A 19,919-nucleotide genomic window follows, 5' to 3' on the forward strand; every position below is an offset into this window, starting at 1 on the left:
CGGGTAATGAATTATATTTGTGGACTTGAATTTTCAGAAAGGGTTTAGTACTTGCAGGAAAAAGAATATTCTGCCTTTCATGTCTTTTGTTTGTTTAAAGTATGGGTGAGATAGAAGTGAAAGGCATTTTTTTAAAAAAATCCAGGTTTAGTATGCTTTGTCTTAGATATATTTTGCATCTGCTGGGCATTTCTGTGCTCTAAAAGGAGCATCTTCCATGGTGGCAGAATGCTCCTATGAACAACAGTGGAGGATGGCTTTGTATTTGGTACCTTCTTTTTCTTTCTGAATGCAAATGCAAACTTTATAAATGCTTTTAAAAAATAGTGAAACTTCAGTTTTACCAGTGCATGGGCTTTGAAAGCTAAATTGTTTAGCTTTCATGCACATGAAGTGAACCTTGATCTTAAAGCACTGTGCTGTGCACTCTTATTGGCAAGCCTGTGTGTGTAAACAAGCAATTACAGAAAAAAATTACAGAAGTGAGGATTTATAATAAATCTTCTGGTCTGTACTGGTACTTTTGTGTGTACATTGTTGTCTTTTCCTTTCTGCCACCCTCCCCCCTGAAAAAAAAACCCTCAAGAAAAAAGTGAAGCATGCAATTAGTTAGGTTGTTAATACAGCTCACTTCCTGATTTATTGATTGAAGTTACTGAGGAAGTTGGTGGCTAGTTTGAGAAAGTGACAATGAATTGTATTTTCCAAATAAAATTCAGTTTTACCCCAGCTTGGTTGTTTGAGTGTTACCTGGTGCAAGACTTGATCCTTCCTTGCCTGAGTTCATGTGAGAAAGTTAACCTTTAGCTCTGTTTTTACCAATAAAATATTTTGGTTTGGTAACTGTAAAGATTGTTGTGACTGGGAAGTTGGTGCTCAGTTTTATTTTAACCCTTTAACACTTGTGTGCTTGTTGCTGGTGAAGGAGAACCCAGCAGGCACTGATTTCCAGAGGGAGAAGTTGGTAAGGGAGTACAGCAAGAAGGTTTAGTTACTCCCAGAGCCTAGATAAGTGTCAGCTTTCTTCATCCCACCACATGCTCCTGTGGAGTATCTCCTCTTCCAGCTTCTGCAGGCATCCTGGGTGCTTTTGACAGGATTGGTTTTTCACTGAAAACTCATCTTGGAAAGCTTAGATTTCTTCAGTTTTTGACTGGTACTCAGGAGGCTCATTTCTATTGAGTGGCTATTGTGCTGCTTCAGTTATTTTGATAATTGTGTGATGGTGTTTAATTGCAACCTCTACTTTCCCACTGGCTCCTCAGACATTTGTGCTGGTTGTTCCTGTAACACTTAAGCAAGCAGCACATGCAAATCCCCTGGTTCTCATTGAATGAGTTGCTTGTAAGCTTCCAGATCCATTCTGCCCTCTAATTACAGGCATTAGGCAATATGGTAATTCCATGTTGAATGCCAAGGCACTCTAATTCTCCTTGTCTTCATGACTGGAGGACGTGCATAGGTGCACGTTGCAGCGCACTGCGTGTGTCTGGCTGGGTTATGGTGTTGGGCAGCCCCATCTCTGTGGTACAACCCGAGGCTGTTTGCTGCACAGCTGCTCTGGTGGTGGTGTCCTTTAGTGGTATAATGCAATTTCCCTCCTGGGAGATCTCTAGATGTTGCTTTCACTGGAGGCCATCATGTGTTGAGCTGAGAGTGGCAGGTCTCTGCTGTGTGTGGTAGAGCAGTGGGAAGTGTTATAGAAGTGACCAGCTGCTGTACAGAAATAACTGGAATTCTGTGTCCTCAGGAGGTCAGAGCAGACTGGTCTGAAACTCCTTAAATTCTGTGAGTTGGCATTGGCACAGGCTGTTATGGACACTTTATAAGAGTGTATTTTGGGCCTTTCATAAAGCTGTTGCTCTCATAACAGGGAATTTCTTTGTTTGATCGTGACACATGCAGGGAGCTTTGATCTTTGATCTAGTCCATCCCAAGCGGTGCAGGGACCCTGTTGCAAACCAGAGGTGTGAAGTGTTGCTCTGTAGCTTTTCTCCTTCTGCAGCCAGGTGATTAAGAAGGTCTAGTCCTATCACAGATATATCTGGAGTAAGTCTTCTGACTTGTACAGAAGATTGACGGGAGTGTCACTGACCATGCTCTGCCTGGGTAGGTGGGGTAGGTACAAACCAGGCCCCAAACAAGTCAGCTTGGTCTCAGACTTCAGTGTGACTTGGATGGGCTCATGTTAGAGATACTTGTGACACCTGTGGGTAAGAGGAGATGTTCTTTTTCCTAAATAACTTTTCCAAAACGGTGCTGTAATCCAGCGTCAGTGGGTGTACTCCAGTACATCTACTCTTGGATCAGCTGACAAGGGCTGTTTACTGCAGTTTACCTGGCAGCCTCTTGCAGGTTGAACTTCTCAGAACAGGCTGACCAGGGCACTTCTTAGGTGGCTTCATCCTTTTTCTCTGCCTTAAGAGCTCAAGGCATATGGGCCCCACAGTGACCCAGAGCAAATATTTGCTCTGATCTACTGACCTGAGCAGCTCAAGGCAGTAAGCAGAGTGCCTCATCACTGGAGCCCATGAAAATAAACACAGGGATATTATTGCTTCTCAGTAAAGGCAGAGTAGGGCTTGTGAAACAGCATCCTCTGCAAGAATGTATTGCTCACCACAGACATCCACAGGGATGTCCAGACTTCAATGCAGGATTATCATTTTGCCAGCAGTTTTCTGGTGAAGATGAGAATATCCCCTTTTTACAGGGACACACTTACAAGTTCCCTGTTTGGGATTTAGCAAGGGAAGAGAGTTGTTTTGTTCTTCACTTGTTTGGGTTTTTTGATGGCACCTAAATTGAATGAGTTTCCTGTATCTTCCCTTTCCCTCTGCTGTTGGTAGCTGGTCTGGGAGGACTTTTGCAGACCAGTATCCTGAAGTCATTGAAAATGCCAGTTGTATTTATGTTTCTGTCCTTCAGTTGCAGATTGCTGCTGTCACACAGTAGACTGATGGGCTGAGTATGAGAGATAAGGAGTTTTGTTTTCCAGTGTTACAGCCTGTTTGTTAATGGAAGGAGGTAAAAGGGTATTGCCCCTACCCTCCCCAAGGAAATGACTGTCCCTTCTCTCTTCCTGAGGGCAGAGCCTCAATTTTCCAGTCCTGCCTTCCCACCTGCATTTGTGAGATTTAATGCTGCCAGAGGATCCAGCAGACTTCTGTCTGATTTTGCAGCACTGCAATATGGTAACTCCACTCTGCTACTGCAGTTGCACTGGGGGAAAATATCTGCAGGCTCAAGACACCAGTTTAGATTCTCTGTGCCAGGAAAACAGTTCTTTTGCAGGGCTGAGAACTTTGTACAGACTTCTGTGAAGTGGAAAAGCTTAAATTCTGCAGAAACAGATCGTTTAGATGCCCTGTTTTGTATGGATGAATGGATTCTTCTGATCTTGGTAGCAATGTTGTTGTTTTCAGTATTGTAAAGAGTTATAATTCACATCAGGAGGCTCAGCTGGTTTGCTGAGGGCTGGTGCTGTGTTAGTCTTATAGCCACCAAATTATCTAAAGGAGAGGGTAACGCCTTAAAGCTGTGGCACGCTCTTGGGACTGCAGGTCAGGACAAGGCTCTCCACAGTTCCTCTGCTAGAGGCAGAATGTGTTTAGCCAGGAGCTGATAATTGCCTGCTGCCTTAATAATAAAAATTACCAAGTTTCAAGTCCTGCTTCACATCTGGGGGAGGGTGATTGGTCCATCCTTTCTAGGGCCTGAGCTGAACTGGGGGGAAAAAAAAACCCTTTTGAATTCCTGCTGTTTTGTTTAAAGATGGTGTTTTAACCATTCCTGAATAGATTTCCTTGAGTATAAATTGCAGAGATACTGCAGAGCTCTTTTGTTGTAGAGAATATTGAGCACAGCTAAGAGATGCTAGACTTTTAATGTACAGAAAATGGTATGGGACTGAGTGCATATTGTATTACACAGATGCCGTATTTTAGCAGGAGGTTGGGGAAAGCTTTGTTAAAGATGAGGCAGTGCTTTCTTTGGAAGATGCAAGTGTGTTTCGAAGACTTGCATCTGAGCTGCCTCTTGGTATCCTTAAAATCCCTTCATTGGCTCTCCCCTTCTGGGAGAGGAGTCCTGTGAACTCCAGCTGAGTGCCAGTTGATCAGGAAAAGGCTCAGTGAGGGGACAGAAACTCTAGATACATGTGCCCTGCTCTCACGTGTTGTGAGTCCAGGACCACCTGATAGCCATGGTGACACTTTAGCTGTGCTTGTGCCTCCTAGAGCAGTGAGGCTTGGGAGTGGTGGGAGTTCATTTTCTATTCTAAGCGCTGCTTAACTTATCTGTGTCCCTTGCTGCTTCCCATCCATGTATTTTAAAAGTTGGATTTTTAATTTCCTGTGTTGTGTTAAAGCTGTGCGCAGCCTCAGCTGTGTTTTCATAAGGATTCCTCCCTTTTAGCTGACTGGGTAGAGTGGTGTTTTGAAGCTCCTGCCAGCTTGTTTTAATGTCTTACTAGAGGACAGCTGGAAAAACGCTAATGAAGTCCCAAGTCATTTACAGGGACCTTTTACAAAAGAAATTATTTTATTCAAGTGAAATGGTGCTTGCTTGAAGCCTGACTTGCTCAGTGACTGACAAGGAGGCAGGCTGGTAGCACTGTTGATCCTGGGGTTTGTTCAGCAGGCTGTTCCCAGCTTTGGCAAGAGTTTAATACGTATAGTTCTTAAAATAACAACAGCTGATGTCTCACTGCTCTGATTAGAAGAGCCAGTTGAAAATTATTTTAATCCCCTCAATATTTATTTTCACACCACAGTCCCTGGGAGGCCTGTATCTCAGGAGAGGCCACTTCAGAGCTTCTATATTTGCAGATTTTGATCACTGATACATTTTTTTTAAAAACTTGGCTTGTGAAAACATTTTGAGACGTTCTTGCTGTATCTATGGATGTAGGATGGAGGGTGGCAGGTGATGGTTTGCAGGGGTCATTTGGTAGGGTCTGTTGTTACGTACTGGACCGTGGTTCACCCAAACACGGGATTTGGGATTAGAATTCTGGTTTGGTTGGGTGATGATGCACAAGGGTTAGGCCTAGACTTGGACTCATACCCTAAAGGTACAGATCCCTGCTGGCCATGTGCCCTAACCTACTGTGAATTTAACCTACCATCCCTTCCCAGGTCCAGTATGACCCCTAATGACTCTTGCAGGTGTAAATCCTGATCCTAATTGTCTTTCCTCTTAGCTCCACCTTTACACCTAGTCTTTGTGATAAAGCTCTGACCTTGGGTATCCAGCTGCTGCTGACCATAGCTCACAGGCAGCCACAGCCCTGCCTGGTGCTTTGCCTGGATCTGCCTGGCAGCTCTTGCTGAGGGAAGCCCTAAACCTCACCAGATGCCACTTTTGGACACAGTTAATAACCCAGATTCAGCACTCAGTGCTGGCCTGAGTTCCCCATGAGAGACTTGGGGCTGAAAACAGCCCTGACCACAGAATAAGCTGGGAATGCAAATGCTCTCCCTTGTTGCCTGTAGGAATCATTCAGAAATGGTGTGTGGGGAAAAGACATCATATGTGGGAATAAAATGACAAATTACAGTTAATTGCTGTGAGACTCTGCCCTCTGGGCTCCTCAGAGAACTGGCATTATAAGTTTTTCATCTGTGGTTATTTTTCTTTCCTCCTTCCCAGCTATGCGGACACTTAGTGAAGACACCATCAGGCTCTTTCTCCAGCAGATAGCAGGTGCCATGAAAATGCTGCACAGCAAGGGCATCATCCATCGGGACTTGAAGCCACAGAATATCCTCCTTTCCTATGCTGGAGGCAGGAAATCAAATCCAAACAACATTCGCATAAAGATCGGTAAGACACCGCTACAAATGTCAACCTGAGCTCTCAGGAATTTGGTGATGGATGGGTGGAAACTTCAGTCTTACTACTCTGGAGGACTGTCTAGGAGGAGAAAAGCATTGCTCCATTTTAAAATGGTTTTCATTCTTAGTTCCTCTGGTAAATGTAGCCTTCAGCTGCCTCCAAGGAGTAGGAGCAAAAGTTTTCTGCTCTGCCAGGACACAGATTCAACACAAAGGAATTGGGCAGGCCTTGCCCTGCTCCCAGTTGAATGGTGCCTCCCTCAGTAAAAACAAACACCAGTCTGTCCTAATTGGCTTGTAATCTCCAGGTTTACCAAGAAATAAACAGAAGTTGTGGCTTTTGTCTTCAGCTTTTAACAATATTGAGGTTAAATGTTGTTGTCTGAAGACCTGACACTAGTTGCTCTCCTGGCTGGTCTCAGAGGGCTCAGTGGGTTGTCAGGCAGACCCAAAAGTGGGAGTTTTCTCAGTCTGAACCAGAGACAGGCTTCTAAGCTGCATCTTGAAGAAATTCAGCACATCAGCACATCAGGCAAGTGGCACAGATGGGCCAGGAGTTGGGATGGGTGCTCCAGAAATCCAGTTACAGAGCACACACATTTCCCTGTGGTCCCTCAAAAATAAGATGACATCACCCTCACACGTGGGCTTTTGGTTACGTTACAACTCAGAGCTGAAGCTGACACCAGTTAGGTAAAACTGTTCCTCACCATAACCTTGTGCTGTGGAGAAAGTGCTAGTGCTTTCCTTCAGCTGGGAAACGAGGTCCAGTGGAAAACTTGTAAATGCTGCATCTTGTTTGACTGAAGTATTTTGATGTGCGTTTTGTTTTGTTTTTTGTCAAGTGCAGAGTTAATATCTGTAAAGAAGGGATTTGGAGCTGCAAACACAGGCAGGAGGGAGGGCTGTGGGCACAACTTCTCTTGGGTTTGATGTAACCTGCAACCCTCCCTGAGGAGTACATGGTCCAGGGGGAATCTGGCTGTACCAGTTCATTAGTGGCAGATGACAGTGTAAACAGCTGTGTCAATGTCCTAGCTTGAAATATCTGGTAACCTTGAGAGAACATCTCAGTGTCATATGATCAGATGCTGAGTAACCTGTAGAGGTAATTCCCCTTAGTATTCCTTGTTCCTGGCTCTTCTACCTGCTAAGTGAACTGTGGCTCAGTTTTCTGTCCTAGTGCTGGGGTTAGCACTGTTGGTACCATTCTAAAGGAACAGAATAAGACTTGTTCAGGTTGGGCTGGTCTAGAAGTGTGGGTAGTGGTGAGTAGTGGTTCCTCCTGGATGTGTTTCACATTACAGCTTTTTCAATGGAGGGGAACTTTCAGTTCCCCAAATGAAAGGCTGACACAGCAGCAGATGAACTGTCTGGTTATGAATTGGCACATTCTCACTGAATTCAAGAGAGCCTTCCCAGCTGACATTTCAGAGTTCAGGCAGGTGGGTACTGATCCCTGAAAGAAGGATGGGAGTTGGTTCATCTGAATGCTGTTGGGGCTTGGTCTGTCCTTTTGTAGTGTCTGTAGTGTGCATTAATAACCAGCACAAGGATGCTGCTGCTCAAGAAGAGCTGTCAAAGGCTTGCTAAGATGGGATAGAGGCTTCAAAGATTGATGGGAAATGAAGGTAAAGTAGGAAGAATCAACTGGAGTAGAGCTGGTGTCTGCTTCTGACCCACCTCTGTTTCTCTCTGTAGCTGACTTTGGGTTTGCCCGATACCTGCAGAACAATATGATGGCAGCAACATTGTGTGGTTCACCTATGTACATGGTAAGTGTGATTTTTCTACAAGATTTTCTGTGTTGTTCTTGCTTTGCTCCCCAAAAGCAAGGCTTTGTTTTTATCTAGTCTTTCCCCCAGAGGTGAAATTTTGTTTACTTAGAAACCAGCTATTACACAGGGAGATTCCTCAAGTTCTGGCTGCTATGTTGTCATGTTACTTCCAGGTGTGATGTGGATAAATGATGCTTCCAGCATGACTGCTTAGACTGTGAAACTGATGTGCATAAGAAACCAAACTGATCCCTTTTACCCTCTTTGTACTTTCCACTCTGGGATGAGGTTGTGATGAGGTGGTCTCTTATTTGTCCTCATGGCAGCAGTCAAGGTCTTGGTGTCACATCAAGTCAGTGAGAGGAAAAATGAGAAAACTAGACAGAAATAAAAACGTCAAAGCCAGACTTGTAATAGTTCCTGGGGACGTGGGTGTCTGAGCTCAAAGTGAAAAGATGATGTGAGTCAATTTAGGTTGAAGTTTTTACAGGTGCCCTGGGGTGAAAGACACCTCATTTCAAACACAGTCTAATCCACTCTTAAGTTTTTTGTCTGTAGTCTTTGGGCAGAGTTAGGCTGGACTGTGCTGCACTGCACAGGCATAGTGTATTTGGTAGTCTGTTCCACAGAACTACCTCAAGCAAAACACACTTCCTCTCTCTCCCTTTTTTTGAAGCCTGATGTTTATTTGAACTATGCTATATATGAAGATGATGTAACTCTTCTCTCCTGTGAGAGTTTCCTGAATTGTCTATTTTTAGTGATACTTTTTCTTTCAGAGTCTCTTGCGAAAGTAATTGAAAACACCCAGCTTATTTTCTGAAAGAGCTGGAGGAAATCAGTGATTATGTTTTTTTCTATTTGTTTTTTATTTTTATTTTAAACAACACTGGATGTTACAAGAAATCTCAACGTTTCACATTGTTCTCTGTTTATTGATGGGTCTGAAGGAAGATGGGAGGGGAGGGTTCAGTTGGGATTCAGGGAGGGTTTTGAAGTCTTTCCCTACTGCTATTGTGAGTCTTGTGCAGGAGCCCTGGGAACATCTGCTGGCAAGGCAGGACTTTATTCCCTGCTTTAGCTTACAGGCTATTTATTGCTGCTTTGTTTCATTTTGCTTCTTTAAGAAAAAGAAAGGTATTTTACCTCTACCAAAAGGAGCTTTCTGTCTGAACCCCAGTATGATCCATGCCATGACAAGACTTGAAATCTCCTTGTGCAGTTCTTGTCCTGCTGCTTTGGCTTTGTTTGGTGCCATGCCTCCTTCCCTTAGGGACAGACTGAAGTCCTGTCCACAATTTATTTGTTGCCAAATTTTTTTTTTTTTCCATTACGTGTGGCCTTTACTTTTAACAGAGCTAAAAAATTGATCTTGTTCCATGCTGGCAGCACTGCAATGAAATCTGTAGTTATAAACGTGTGGGATTAGCCAGCCTGCCCTCCTGTCCCTCCTCTGGTGCTGCTGCTGAGGCTCTGCCTGCTGAGCCAGGGGCTCTGGGGGCTTGCACTGGCTCCAGCTTCTGGAACAAGCCTGGGAGGGAGCAGCTGAGGGCACAATGTGGGATTAGAAACCAGAGTCTGAGGCACAGCAGGGCTCAAGCTGTTGGATTGGAATACTGCCTTTGAACCCAAACTGTGACCTTGGCACCAGGCCCTGGGGCTTAATTAATGTGCTGCCATCTTGGGCTAAATGAGGGAAATGCCCAACTGGTGCAGCTTGTGATGTGGGCTGGAGTTTACCTGTGCAGTGGGAGCCTTTGCTGCTCTTGATCTTGCTCCTTGCTTTGGCTGAGAACTTGTTTGTGATTTCAGTGGGGCTTCTTCTGGTGGATTCAGCAGAAAATGGTACACTGGGAGAAGGGGAAGTACTGAGTTTAGCCAAAATACACATTATTAGGATGGATTTTTGTCTTCTGAATGAAAGTCTCTGCTTCCCCCACTTAAATAGGGAAGTGGCCCTTTCAATATGGTGTTACAGTCTTACTGGGAGTAAATCTTTCATGGTTATTGGGGAATCTAGCTCAAGAGGTTTTATAGCATTATTGTGACTTATCTCTCTTGGAGCTGCTAAAAAAAACACCAAAACTATTTCTTTTTATAAAATAAGTTTCCCTTCTCTCCCCCAAAAGGCACCAGAAGTCATTATGTCACAACACTACGATGCCAAAGCTGATCTCTGGAGTATAGGAACCATCATTTATCAGTGTCTAACAGGAAAGGCTCCCTTTCAGGTGAGTTGCTTAGATTTGATGTTTATGACTCTTTCCTGCTTTTTTTATCTTACTTTTTTCTTCTAACCTGGTTACTCAGAGGCTTCTGTCATCTCTAATATCAGCTCCCATAGATCCAGCCTCACGAGGGTCTGACTGTCCAGCACCTTGACAGTGTTGTGCTTTATGTGTTGTAATGCTGGATGTGTTACTAGAATATGCCTCTTCTCTGAGCTGTCTCTCACTGAAATGTATTTCCCAGCTATAAGAGCTTAGGAAGGGTCACTTACTGAGAAAATTACCATGAATCAATTAAAGCAGTGGGGTTTTTAAAGGCCTACACTTAGAAAATCAGTTTCTATTTACAACTGTAGTCAGTGTATAATTTATAATTATAATTCTGTTGGATATTGAAGGACTATAAGAAAGATTGTAATTGCAAGTTAATGTTCAGGATGATTTGGTGGTAAGTAGTGTATTGCAGCTAAATCAACTTGGTTTTCAGAGCAGTTAAGTAGGATAATATCAAAAGGATCTTATCTGTCATCTCACAGCAATCTCTTCCAGCCTGAAATGTTTATGTTCATCAGATCCAAACCCCTCCAAATATAACACAGTCCTGTAAAGCTCCACCCTGTACTTAATGCCATAACTTCTGGATGAGATACAGCATATCCTTTGTGAACAGCATTCTCTGACTTTAAGAACTCACCACAACCTTACTCCTGTTGCTTCAGGATTACTTCACACATTTTTCATCATCCATAGCTGGAATTCATCTAGACTCAGTGTATTTTTTTTGTTAGCTACACTGTGTGGTACTTATTCCATCTCTGAATGAGATCAGCAGACTCTCCCTTGATATTACTGTTCTAAAGTACTGTATTTGTCAGATTTTTCCCCCCCTTTCTTTCTGGTCCTCTCTTATGTCCTGATATCCCTTTATCCTGATACCCTAACAAAATAAAATGGAAAAAATCCCCAACAAACCCCAAAAAATTAATAAAATGGAAACAAAAAAAGCACAAAAGAAAGTCAGTCAGAGGGAAATCTATGCTCATGTAATAAGGCAAATTTTATGAAGTGAAGGACTTTATGAGCTTTAGTTCCACAGCTCTTTAGGATTTCACACAAGACCTGGAATGTTTATACAGTTACATCATCAGGGAGGATAAAGTGAGTTCTGAATCTGTTGCAGGAAAGAGTGGGAAAATACAGGAGTAAACTAATGGTATGTTTTGGTTTTGTCTAGAGCCAAGAACACTTTTTTCCTTCAGGGTAATTTTTTCCCTGCTGCTATAAGAATCTTCCACTCCAATGCTTTATATTCTGTCCACCAGCTTCCTCTGTATTTAGAGCAAGACTTCATTTCCTTTGCTTGTTACTTTTTTTATAAACCCCTACAAAATGCACTGAAACTTCTGAATGGCTTCTGTTTACCGGCTGCATCCACTTGTCATCAGTGTTATTATCTTTGTTTGAGAGGAAAAAATGACTGTTAGGATGAAAAAAATATAAAATTTGTATGTTAGGAAGAAAATGGGGAGGAGAAAGCAAGCTTTGACTATGGTATGCATAGGAAATTCTGGCATGGATTCTCCCTTGTCTTGGTGCCTTTTAGTCTCTAAAGGCACCTTGGTACCTACTCATTCAAATTATTTAATTACTGCTGAAAGTGGTGACTTTATCATAGGGACTCTTTGTCTCAGATTGAAGTGTGGCAATACCCTGCCTTGGAGTGGACAATGAAGGGACACTTCAGTCCCTGCCCAGCAGTTCCTGACCTTGCTTTGTGCTTGCCTTGTTAGATAACTCTCTCCCAACATCTGTTGGGCTGGGAATGGGGGTTATTGGTTTCTCTATTTCAGTTTTCCCCACACCCTTTCCTCTTTTGGAGGTTGTATTTTGAAGCAAAATGCCAGGCCCTGTTTGTGACTGCAGTAGCAGCTGTGGATGTGTTTGAGCAGGGAGAGAGAGGAGCTCAGCCCAGATGGTTCTTTATGCCCCATCTATTTGTTTTGGCCATGCATGTCACAAATTGCCTTCCAGCTTGAGATCCAGGTGAAAGAAGCTTGTCTAGGGGAAGCTGGTTAAAGGTTAACTGGCTTTCTGTCTTTGTTGGCATGACTGTGTTGTATGAATTTGCTGATGGTCACTGAGCAGGCAAGAAGCTGTTGTTTACAGGGCTTTTAGGAGAAAAGAGGGGTAGTGGACAGAGGTGATTGGGACACCATGAATAGGAATGAGTGCTTTTGGGTGGGAAGAAAACAGGCAGATTCCACATAGTGCCACCAGCAGACCCAGTTGTACAGGGAAGCCAGGAACTGGATTTCTGAGTGAACCTCTTCGGGCTAAATCCTCACTGTGCCTTCCCTCCCAGGCTGGCAAAGATAGCTCCTCATCTCTGTCTCGCTGAGATTCCCATGGGAATCTGGAGCTCAGTGGCGTGAAACATGCTGTGTTTGGGTGTCACTGCATGAGCCAAGGAGGATCCTTCAGGATTCTTCAGGAGGATGCAAATGAAAAGGACTCCAGTGTTATCTGTGGTGAGGAGGAATGAGCTGCCTAAAAATAAAATAGGGCTTCGAGGAAATGGGTTAGATGGAAAAAAGATCAAATGTGTAGAAAGGCTGAGGCAGCTGTCAGTCCTGAAAGTGCTCGTAAATCAAGACAGAGATGTATGTGTGTGATTGTGATTTCTGGCTGTCTCAGAGTTAAAATTAACTGTAGCTGGGTCACCCAAGGCAATTTCCCAGAACCGTTCCTGTCCCTTCCCTGCCTCACTGCACACAGACAAGAAAGAAGCTGCTGATGCTCAGATGTGAACAGTTGGTAGGATGGCTGGTGAAGCTTTCTTAAGGAGCTTTTTGTATTAAACATGCCCATAAACAAAACAGTGAGACTGCCACAGGGATGAGATTAATGGGATTCATAATCCCTATAAACAGATTTGCTGAGCACTGTATTAATGTGGAATTGTTAATTTGCCTTGCCTAATAAGTGGTCTGCACTCACATCTCTGCATTTCTGTCGCTGAGGACAGGACTTGAACAGCGAATTTCCTGTTCCTGCTGACCAGAACTGGATAGTGTCTTGGGAATGCAGTGGTTTGCTCTTGTCCTTACCTGAGTTGAAAAGATTGGGATCCTGTGCCTACCATGAGGTCGTGCTGGCTGTGTAAACAAGTGACAACCAGAAGCAAAGCTGGAGGCAAGAGAAGAAAGATTTACACAAGGTCTAAAACAGTCCAAAACCAATCTAGTCCTTGTCAGATGGTGTTTTAAATATGATTAGTTAAATGACCTCAATCTCCTATTTTTTTCCCCCTGTGTGGGAGGAATCACACTGATATTTCTGGTGGCTTCTGTTGTATGACCCCTTTTAAATCTGGGCAGCTCTTGGTAAGCAGACACCCCACTGAGCACTGGCAGGTTGTGTCAGAGCTGGCTCTGGCACTGGGATATCAGATCCTGCTAAACACCATGAAACCTGGCTGTCTGCTGTCTGAGCCTTTGCATGGATCTTGAGCTTTCTATGGACATGGTGCCCTGTGTCTGGGGGAGAGTGAACCAAAGAGCAGGGAACTGACAAGGGAATTAATGCAAGTTTTTCTAGCTGGTCTGTCAGCTCTGAAAGAGTTCACCTGCCTGTTTATGTTCAGATCCCAGCTAGCTGTAAGGTGAAAAGTTAATTTCTAAGTCTGGTGTACCAAGTTTAGTGCTTTAATTCTGAGTTAATTCTGTCTGCATAAGTACTAGGATTATGTATCACTTACAGCAACTGCTATGTTGTGAAATGCTTTGAGGAACACCAGGAAAGAGTGGATTTTATGCCAAGAATTGGAACCCCTGGTTTATTTGATAGGCAGCTTGCTCTTCTGTTCCCAGCTCTGTTCCTCTGGAGTGCCCTGTGTCCATGGGGACAGGAATTCCTGGAACTGGTGGGTCCTTCTGCTGAGAATGAGTGCAGTGATTGACTTGCTGTAGTCAATGAACCACTTTTGGCTTTTGGACCAGTGTTTGTGGGTCTTGCCATGCTCTGTTGGCAGTATAGAGAAATCCAGGGACTGCTAAAGAAAAAGGTTCAGGGGGTGGGATTTTTGTTTGCTTGTCCTTGGGCTTTCAAGTCCTCTGAATGCCAACCACTTCGTTGTGGGAGTCTTTAAAACATCAGAAAGTATTTTCAGCAGGTTTTCAAGCTTTTTTCTAGAGCTACTGAGCTAGAAACAGCATTACTTACTTATTTTTTTCTTTCTAACATATCTGAATCCCCTTTCTTCACCTCTAAATGCCCAAGGAAAGGATTCAAAGAGCAAGGCAGATACCATACACCTGCTAGGGAATGTTGAATAGACAGGGCTCTTCAGGGAAGGTGTGAATGTCTCTGACTTTCTTCTGTCTGAGTGTTGGGCTTTTGCATCCAGCCATGTCCCAAGCATGATAAATCCACTGCTGAGTGCTTTTGAAAGCACCACCCTGCCTGCTTTTCACATGCAGTTCACTTCCAGGCAGCCAGCACTGAAGGGGATTTGGCAGGGTTCTGCTGAATGCCTTTGTTGGCTCAACATATTTCCACTGCTGCTCAGGACAAAGTAACAGAGTGGCAGGATTGAATTTGTCCCATTGCCTCTATATATAGAAAGGGTAGACAAAACCAAAATGCAGCTGCTCTGTAGTGACATGAGGAGGGGACTGAGGGTGTGAACTGAACTGCTGGTGTGTCCTCCTGGCCTTAGGCAAAGCTGAGCTGTTCTGCATCCCTGCCTCTGATAGATGGGTGCTGTCCCACAGGTAGAAGTTGGCTCTGTGTACCTTGAATGGTCAGGTTGTTACGTGCCTGAAGTGTGCTTTTGCTGGTGTTTTTCTTGGGCAGGGTGTATCTGCCTAGAAGGCAGATTTCAAGTTAAGTTCTTAGCTTCCTAGATGAGGGAATTTAGGTGACATTTTTACTGCATTACAAACATTTCTGGTTTTTTTTTCTCCATGATTCTTAAAGAAGCACTACTTATTGAAAGGAGTGGTGAGCAAAGTGGCTGAGGGTCCTAGTTCTTTCTGAATTGTATGATAGCAAGAGAGCAGTGGACAGGTTACTGGGAGCAGAGCTCTGTGACTCAGCCAATTAATAATGAAGTTAACTGAGGATGCAGTTGGTTTTGCCAAATTAATGGTGATCCATGGCTGTCTGTGCTGGGCACTCACTAGAATGACTCCCTTCCTCTGGTATCTGCACTGGGGACCAACCTTGAATGGCAGGCTCGGGGGCAGCCCAAGTGAGGAGGAGCCTGGCAGCCTGCTATGGTCCCTGCAGAGCAAGTGGGGATTGTACTGGGACAGCAGAATGTAGAGGAGCAGCATCCCTACAGGCACATCTCTTGAATTTGTACAAAGATGAGGAAAACTTCGTTGAGAATTTTGTTTCTGTCCAAGCCAGCGCTTTGAAACCTTCTCTAATGAACTGGTCTTCATGTATGTGCTGCTTTGAATATACTCTCTCTCTTGGCAGGAAAATTTCCAACAAAACAGTGTTTGAAGTAGATCAGAGCTTCATTGTATTTGTGAAACAATTGAGCTGTTGCAACAGGAAATGACCAGAGCAAACAGCCAAGGCTTGTATCTGAAGTGAATGAGCCCTTCCCTCCCTGTGCTGGAGTTCTGCCCCTCCTTGTACGTTGTGTGTGTCAGGAATATTTGTCATCACCCTGGGCAATGTGGCCAGGCCATTTGGTGCAGTGTGTATGCTTGTCTCCCTAAATTTGCCAAATATTAATCTAATTACATTCCAAGATCTGCAAGGGGAAGGTGTAAAATGGAGTTTTCCTGAATCAAATTGAGTGGCAGCAGTTGGAAGTTATGATGCAGCTTGGCATCTGTGTAACAAAGTTTACATCTGCTTTAATTTTGATGTATTTTTGGTGTAGATCCTGTTGGTAAGTCTGTGTAAAAAACACTGCCCTGATGAGTACTACATGAGTGTGTTGATGCTATCAGCTTTTGAGACTGCCTTTGGTTTCTCTTGGGGTTTTTTTTACTGAGCTCTCAGTTATCCTTAATTTTCATCTTCAGCCAGAGGGAGTAGGTGATGTTGAAACAATATCTTATGTGGCTGCTTTTCCAGCCATACCATGTTAGTGGTGTTTTGATGGCCATCTGCAGATTGGCCTGTCTGATTTGCCATTTTAAGCATCTTAATTGACCTTAAATGCTTCTAATTTAGAAACAGAAGTAGGTGGAAAGCTCGAGGGGTTTTTGAGCCTGCCCTGACATCAGGAGAAGCTGCCTGTTGCCTCCTCATTCACACTTTCCTACACACTCTGCTGAAATAATAATTGATTGCAGATGAATCCCTGTGATCTTCCTGCCCTGTTTGTGTGCCTTCATGTCTGTGTTGTGCCAGCAGCCTGCTCTGCCTTTAATAAAGCAACTTTGCCTAAGCAGGAAAGCTTGAGACACTAGGGTTAATTTACTGGCCTGTATTATTCATTGCATGAAAACAAATGGAGAATTTATATTAGGGGATTTTTATGTGTCTACGCTTGTCTACTGGTGATTTTATTTTTAACCTCAGCTGTAAACCTCTTGTGCCTAGCCCCCACCTTTTTTGTTAATCCCATCTCTCAGAATTTGGAATCTGGTCATCAACATCCCCTGCAGTTGTGTATATTACTGCACAAATAAAACAGGAGCTTGAGACCTTCTGGCTTCCTGGAACTAAAGTAGAAAATCCTAATTCAGTTGCTTCATGTTCCTAGCCTCTTCACAGATCCCTTCCCCATCAACAGGCTCCCTGCCCCTTTTCTAAATGCCCTGCAGCATTAATCCGTGTTCTCAGCAGGATCTGCCATTCATCATTTGGGACTCATCACGTCTACAATTATTTAGTCTCCTGGGTGAGGCTATTAGGCCAGCTCAAACCTGAGCATCAGAGCCCACTGCAGTGAAGATCAGCCCATGGAAGGGCAGAGCAGGACAGAACCAGGTCAGGGACAAAATGACAGCAGGTTGAAATGCTGTATTTTCACTGCAGCACAGGCCTGGCTTTTCAATCTAAAGCAACCTGCAAGTTCTAATTGTGCAGGTCCATCAAGTAAAAAGTGCCTCTGCTCTTCAGAGCTGCAGTGAAATAGAAATGCTAATCCCTTTCCTTCGTGGTCAACTGCTTCATGTACTGGTTTCTTTCTCCCCTACAGGCCAGCAGCCCACAGGATCTCCGCCTCTTCTATGAGAAAAACAAGATGCTGATGCCCAAGTAAGCATTTTTCCAGTGTCAATGTTTGTAGGCACTTGTTTACTCTGTGTTTACACCTGTCCTTGCATGCTACTGGCTTGTCACTTGGGGAGGTGACTGAAATATTTGGCCTCCTGCCTTTCCCCATTCCTTAACCCAGCAGTGACGTGGCCCAGAGAAAGTCCGACGGCAGCAGATAGCCAGGGTTGGGATGTTCTGTCTCTCTGCAGACACTGTTCTCCTACACTGCAAAAATTCAGGGCTGTTAGTGATTCCAAGGGCCAGCTAGAGGTCCTGTTCCACACGTGGCTCCCCCGAGGCTGAGAGCCTCGGGAAGAGCTCAAGGCAATTCTGGGATCATGTGAGCAGCCAAACTGCAGCCTCTCCTGTAACCTGCCATACCTGACTGCAGATCACATTCCCATTTCTCACGTGTCAGGGCAGCAACTGCTTCTGTCCATCCTGCTGTATTGGGGGAAATACTATAACCTCCCTGGAAATGGACACTGCTGCAGTTTCCAGGGGGAAGAGAGCTGCTCTTGTCCCAACAGAGGGTGTATGTTACCTCTCTGCTCGGTGCTGTGATTTGTCAGGGTATTTTAGTTTTGTTGCTGTGGTCTTTCCTTTTGATTTCTGAGCTCTGAAAGCAGAAGCTCATGCTGGCTCAGAAAACCTCAGCCTGGTACAGAGACAGGACTGAAGTTCCAGATTATATATCTAAAATCTGGATGGCCTCTTTTGACCAGAAAGTTAGCTGCCAGTTGGCAGAGCTCCTAGTGCAGCCATATATGCAGGGAAGTTAATTGGGTTGCTGTTTATGGATTTTTCTTTCCCCTTATCAGTTCAGACAGTTCCAAGAGATAACTGGAAGGAGCTGTCAAGAAGCTGGAGCTCTTATCAATGACTTGTGATACGCAGTTAATTTCCCTTTAAGTACTTCCTTTTTTGATTTGGGGAGAAGGCACACATTTCTACCAGGATTACCTCTGGGGCACCTGGATTGAACCAGAGGATGTAATGAAGTAAAACACCTGAAAAGAAACAATATAAAGCAAAAATGTGACTGCATAGTTGGAACCAGTCTTTGCGAGCAGAAAGTAGAGCTTCTGTTTTTCCTATGCAGCCCAAAAGATGGCTGCTCACCTTTGAGATAGCCCCTCCTACTAAATGAGAAATTAATCCATAAAACAAGTAAGTTTTCTTGTGTTGATCCTCCTGCCCTGCTGTTCTTTGGCTCATGGTGCTGGCAAGGGGAGGAATGAAACTCAGCTGTAAGAGGAGAGCCTGTCTGTTCTTGTAGGGATTAGTCCTCCTTTGAGTCCTTCACACAGCCTGCACTTGCCTTTTTCACTTACCTGCACATTTGAACTACTGAATTCTTCCAAAATTCAGATCCAAGCTGGTTGTTTTTCTCACTGTGGAAGTCATATCTGAACTGGCCTTCGTGTAAATGACAATTCCCTCTTTCCAAAGTCAGTTTGTCTCTTTAACACAGGCTGCAATCTGTGCTATTCCTGAGTAAACATGAATAAACTGCTTGAGTGCCCTGCCAGTGCAGGATGAAACACAAAACTGCTCCAGAGACCTCCTTCTCAGACTGCAGCAGTGCCACAATTTGGTTTCATTTTCCCTGGGGCTATGCAGGCTGGCACACATTTCCTTGCCATGGCCAGGGAAAGTGTTTTGGCATGGGAATGGAGTGGGGAAGCAGTCCTTGGCTGCACTGCTGCTGCTGATAGGTGAGGAGATGCTGTTCTGAGCACTCTGGGGAGCCCGTGGCAGGAGAAGCCCGAAGGCCTCACAATTTTAATAGTGCTGATCTAAATCATTAACATTTATTGTGCTGGTTTGCATGGCAAAGTACATCCCAGGTCATGGGGGCAAGGAGGCAGATTTGTTGCTTATGTTTAAAAAGATGGCCCTAGAGAATGATACTGAAGAGTAACAAAGCTTGATGCTTCAGACATGGGAGGTAAGAGGAGACAAACAGGCTGCTAATCTGCACCCTCTTTGTCTGTGTTGTGCCATCTGAAGTCCATGAGTTGATGTACCTGTTTCTTGGCTTTAAAACCATGCCAAGGCTAAAGTCATAGCTGGGAAATGGACTCATTTTGAATGAGAGCTTTATGTGTCACAGATAAATAAATTATGGTGATAACACTGCAGGGCTGCAGGACTCGAGCACTAATACATTTTTCAGGAGGCTGTTTGCTGTGGTATCTTTGAGTTATTCTATTACACAGTGTGCTTCCAAGGGACACACCTCTTTTGATGGGAGGCTCTACCTGAGTCTCAGTCTAACTGCATCCCTTCCAGAGTCCTGGAGGTGGCTTCCTCCTGTGTCAGCCCAAGAAGGTGCACAAAACCATTCTAGCATCAGGGATGGAAAAGCAACTCCTCCAGTACAAACAAGGATGAGGGATGCTTGCCATCATTCTCTGTTCTTGGAGTTGCTGGGTTCAAATTCCAGCAAGGCCTAGGGCTTCACAGAAAAATAACTGGGTGGTACTGACACGTGTAAACACATACCTTGCCTCCCATCTCCTGTTTCTCTGAACAGGAGTCTGGTAGTGCTAGCTAGCACACTTTTTTCCCCCCCCACTATTTTTGGGCCAGCTTCTGTTTTACGCCTGTCTGTGGTAGGGTATGTTGGTGGAGATGGTATAAGGAAGGGTTTATTCTCCCAGCATTGGTCAGGCTTGGCCTCAGGGCAGTGACTGATGCCAGAGCCATGTGCAGAGCCACTGAGAGCTAAAATCACTGTGCTGGGCACACATGTCATCACCTCAGCTGACCCAGCATGGGGAGAGGGGAAAGCCTGGCAGAGCATGGGGGCCATGCTGGGAACAGCCATGATAAACAGAATTAAT

At 44.4% G+C, this 19,919-nt stretch overlaps 1 protein-coding gene across 4 annotated transcripts in view; it reads left to right on the top strand.

Moving 5' to 3' along the window:
- The window catches only part of ULK1 (unc-51 like autophagy activating kinase 1), a 77,562-nt gene that overhangs the window by 18,907 nt on the left and 38,736 nt on the right, over positions 1–19,919 (top strand). For all 4 annotated transcript variants that reach the window (XM_058851477.1, XM_058851476.1, XM_058851475.1 and 1 more), the window contains exons 7-10: positions 5,653–5,826; positions 7,539–7,612; positions 9,745–9,846; positions 17,012–17,070. In XM_058851477.1, coding sequence (XP_058707460.1) covers positions 5,653–5,826; positions 7,539–7,612; positions 9,745–9,846; positions 17,012–17,070 — 409 coding nt within the window. The remainder of the gene's footprint in view (positions 1–5,652; positions 5,827–7,538; positions 7,613–9,744; positions 9,847–17,011; positions 17,071–19,919) is intronic.

The sequence above is a fragment of the Poecile atricapillus genome, chromosome 16 (genome assembly GCF_030490865.1).
Source record: "Poecile atricapillus isolate bPoeAtr1 chromosome 16, bPoeAtr1.hap1, whole genome shotgun sequence".
In the NCBI taxonomy this organism is placed as follows: Eukaryota; Metazoa; Chordata; class Aves; order Passeriformes; family Paridae; genus Poecile; species Poecile atricapillus.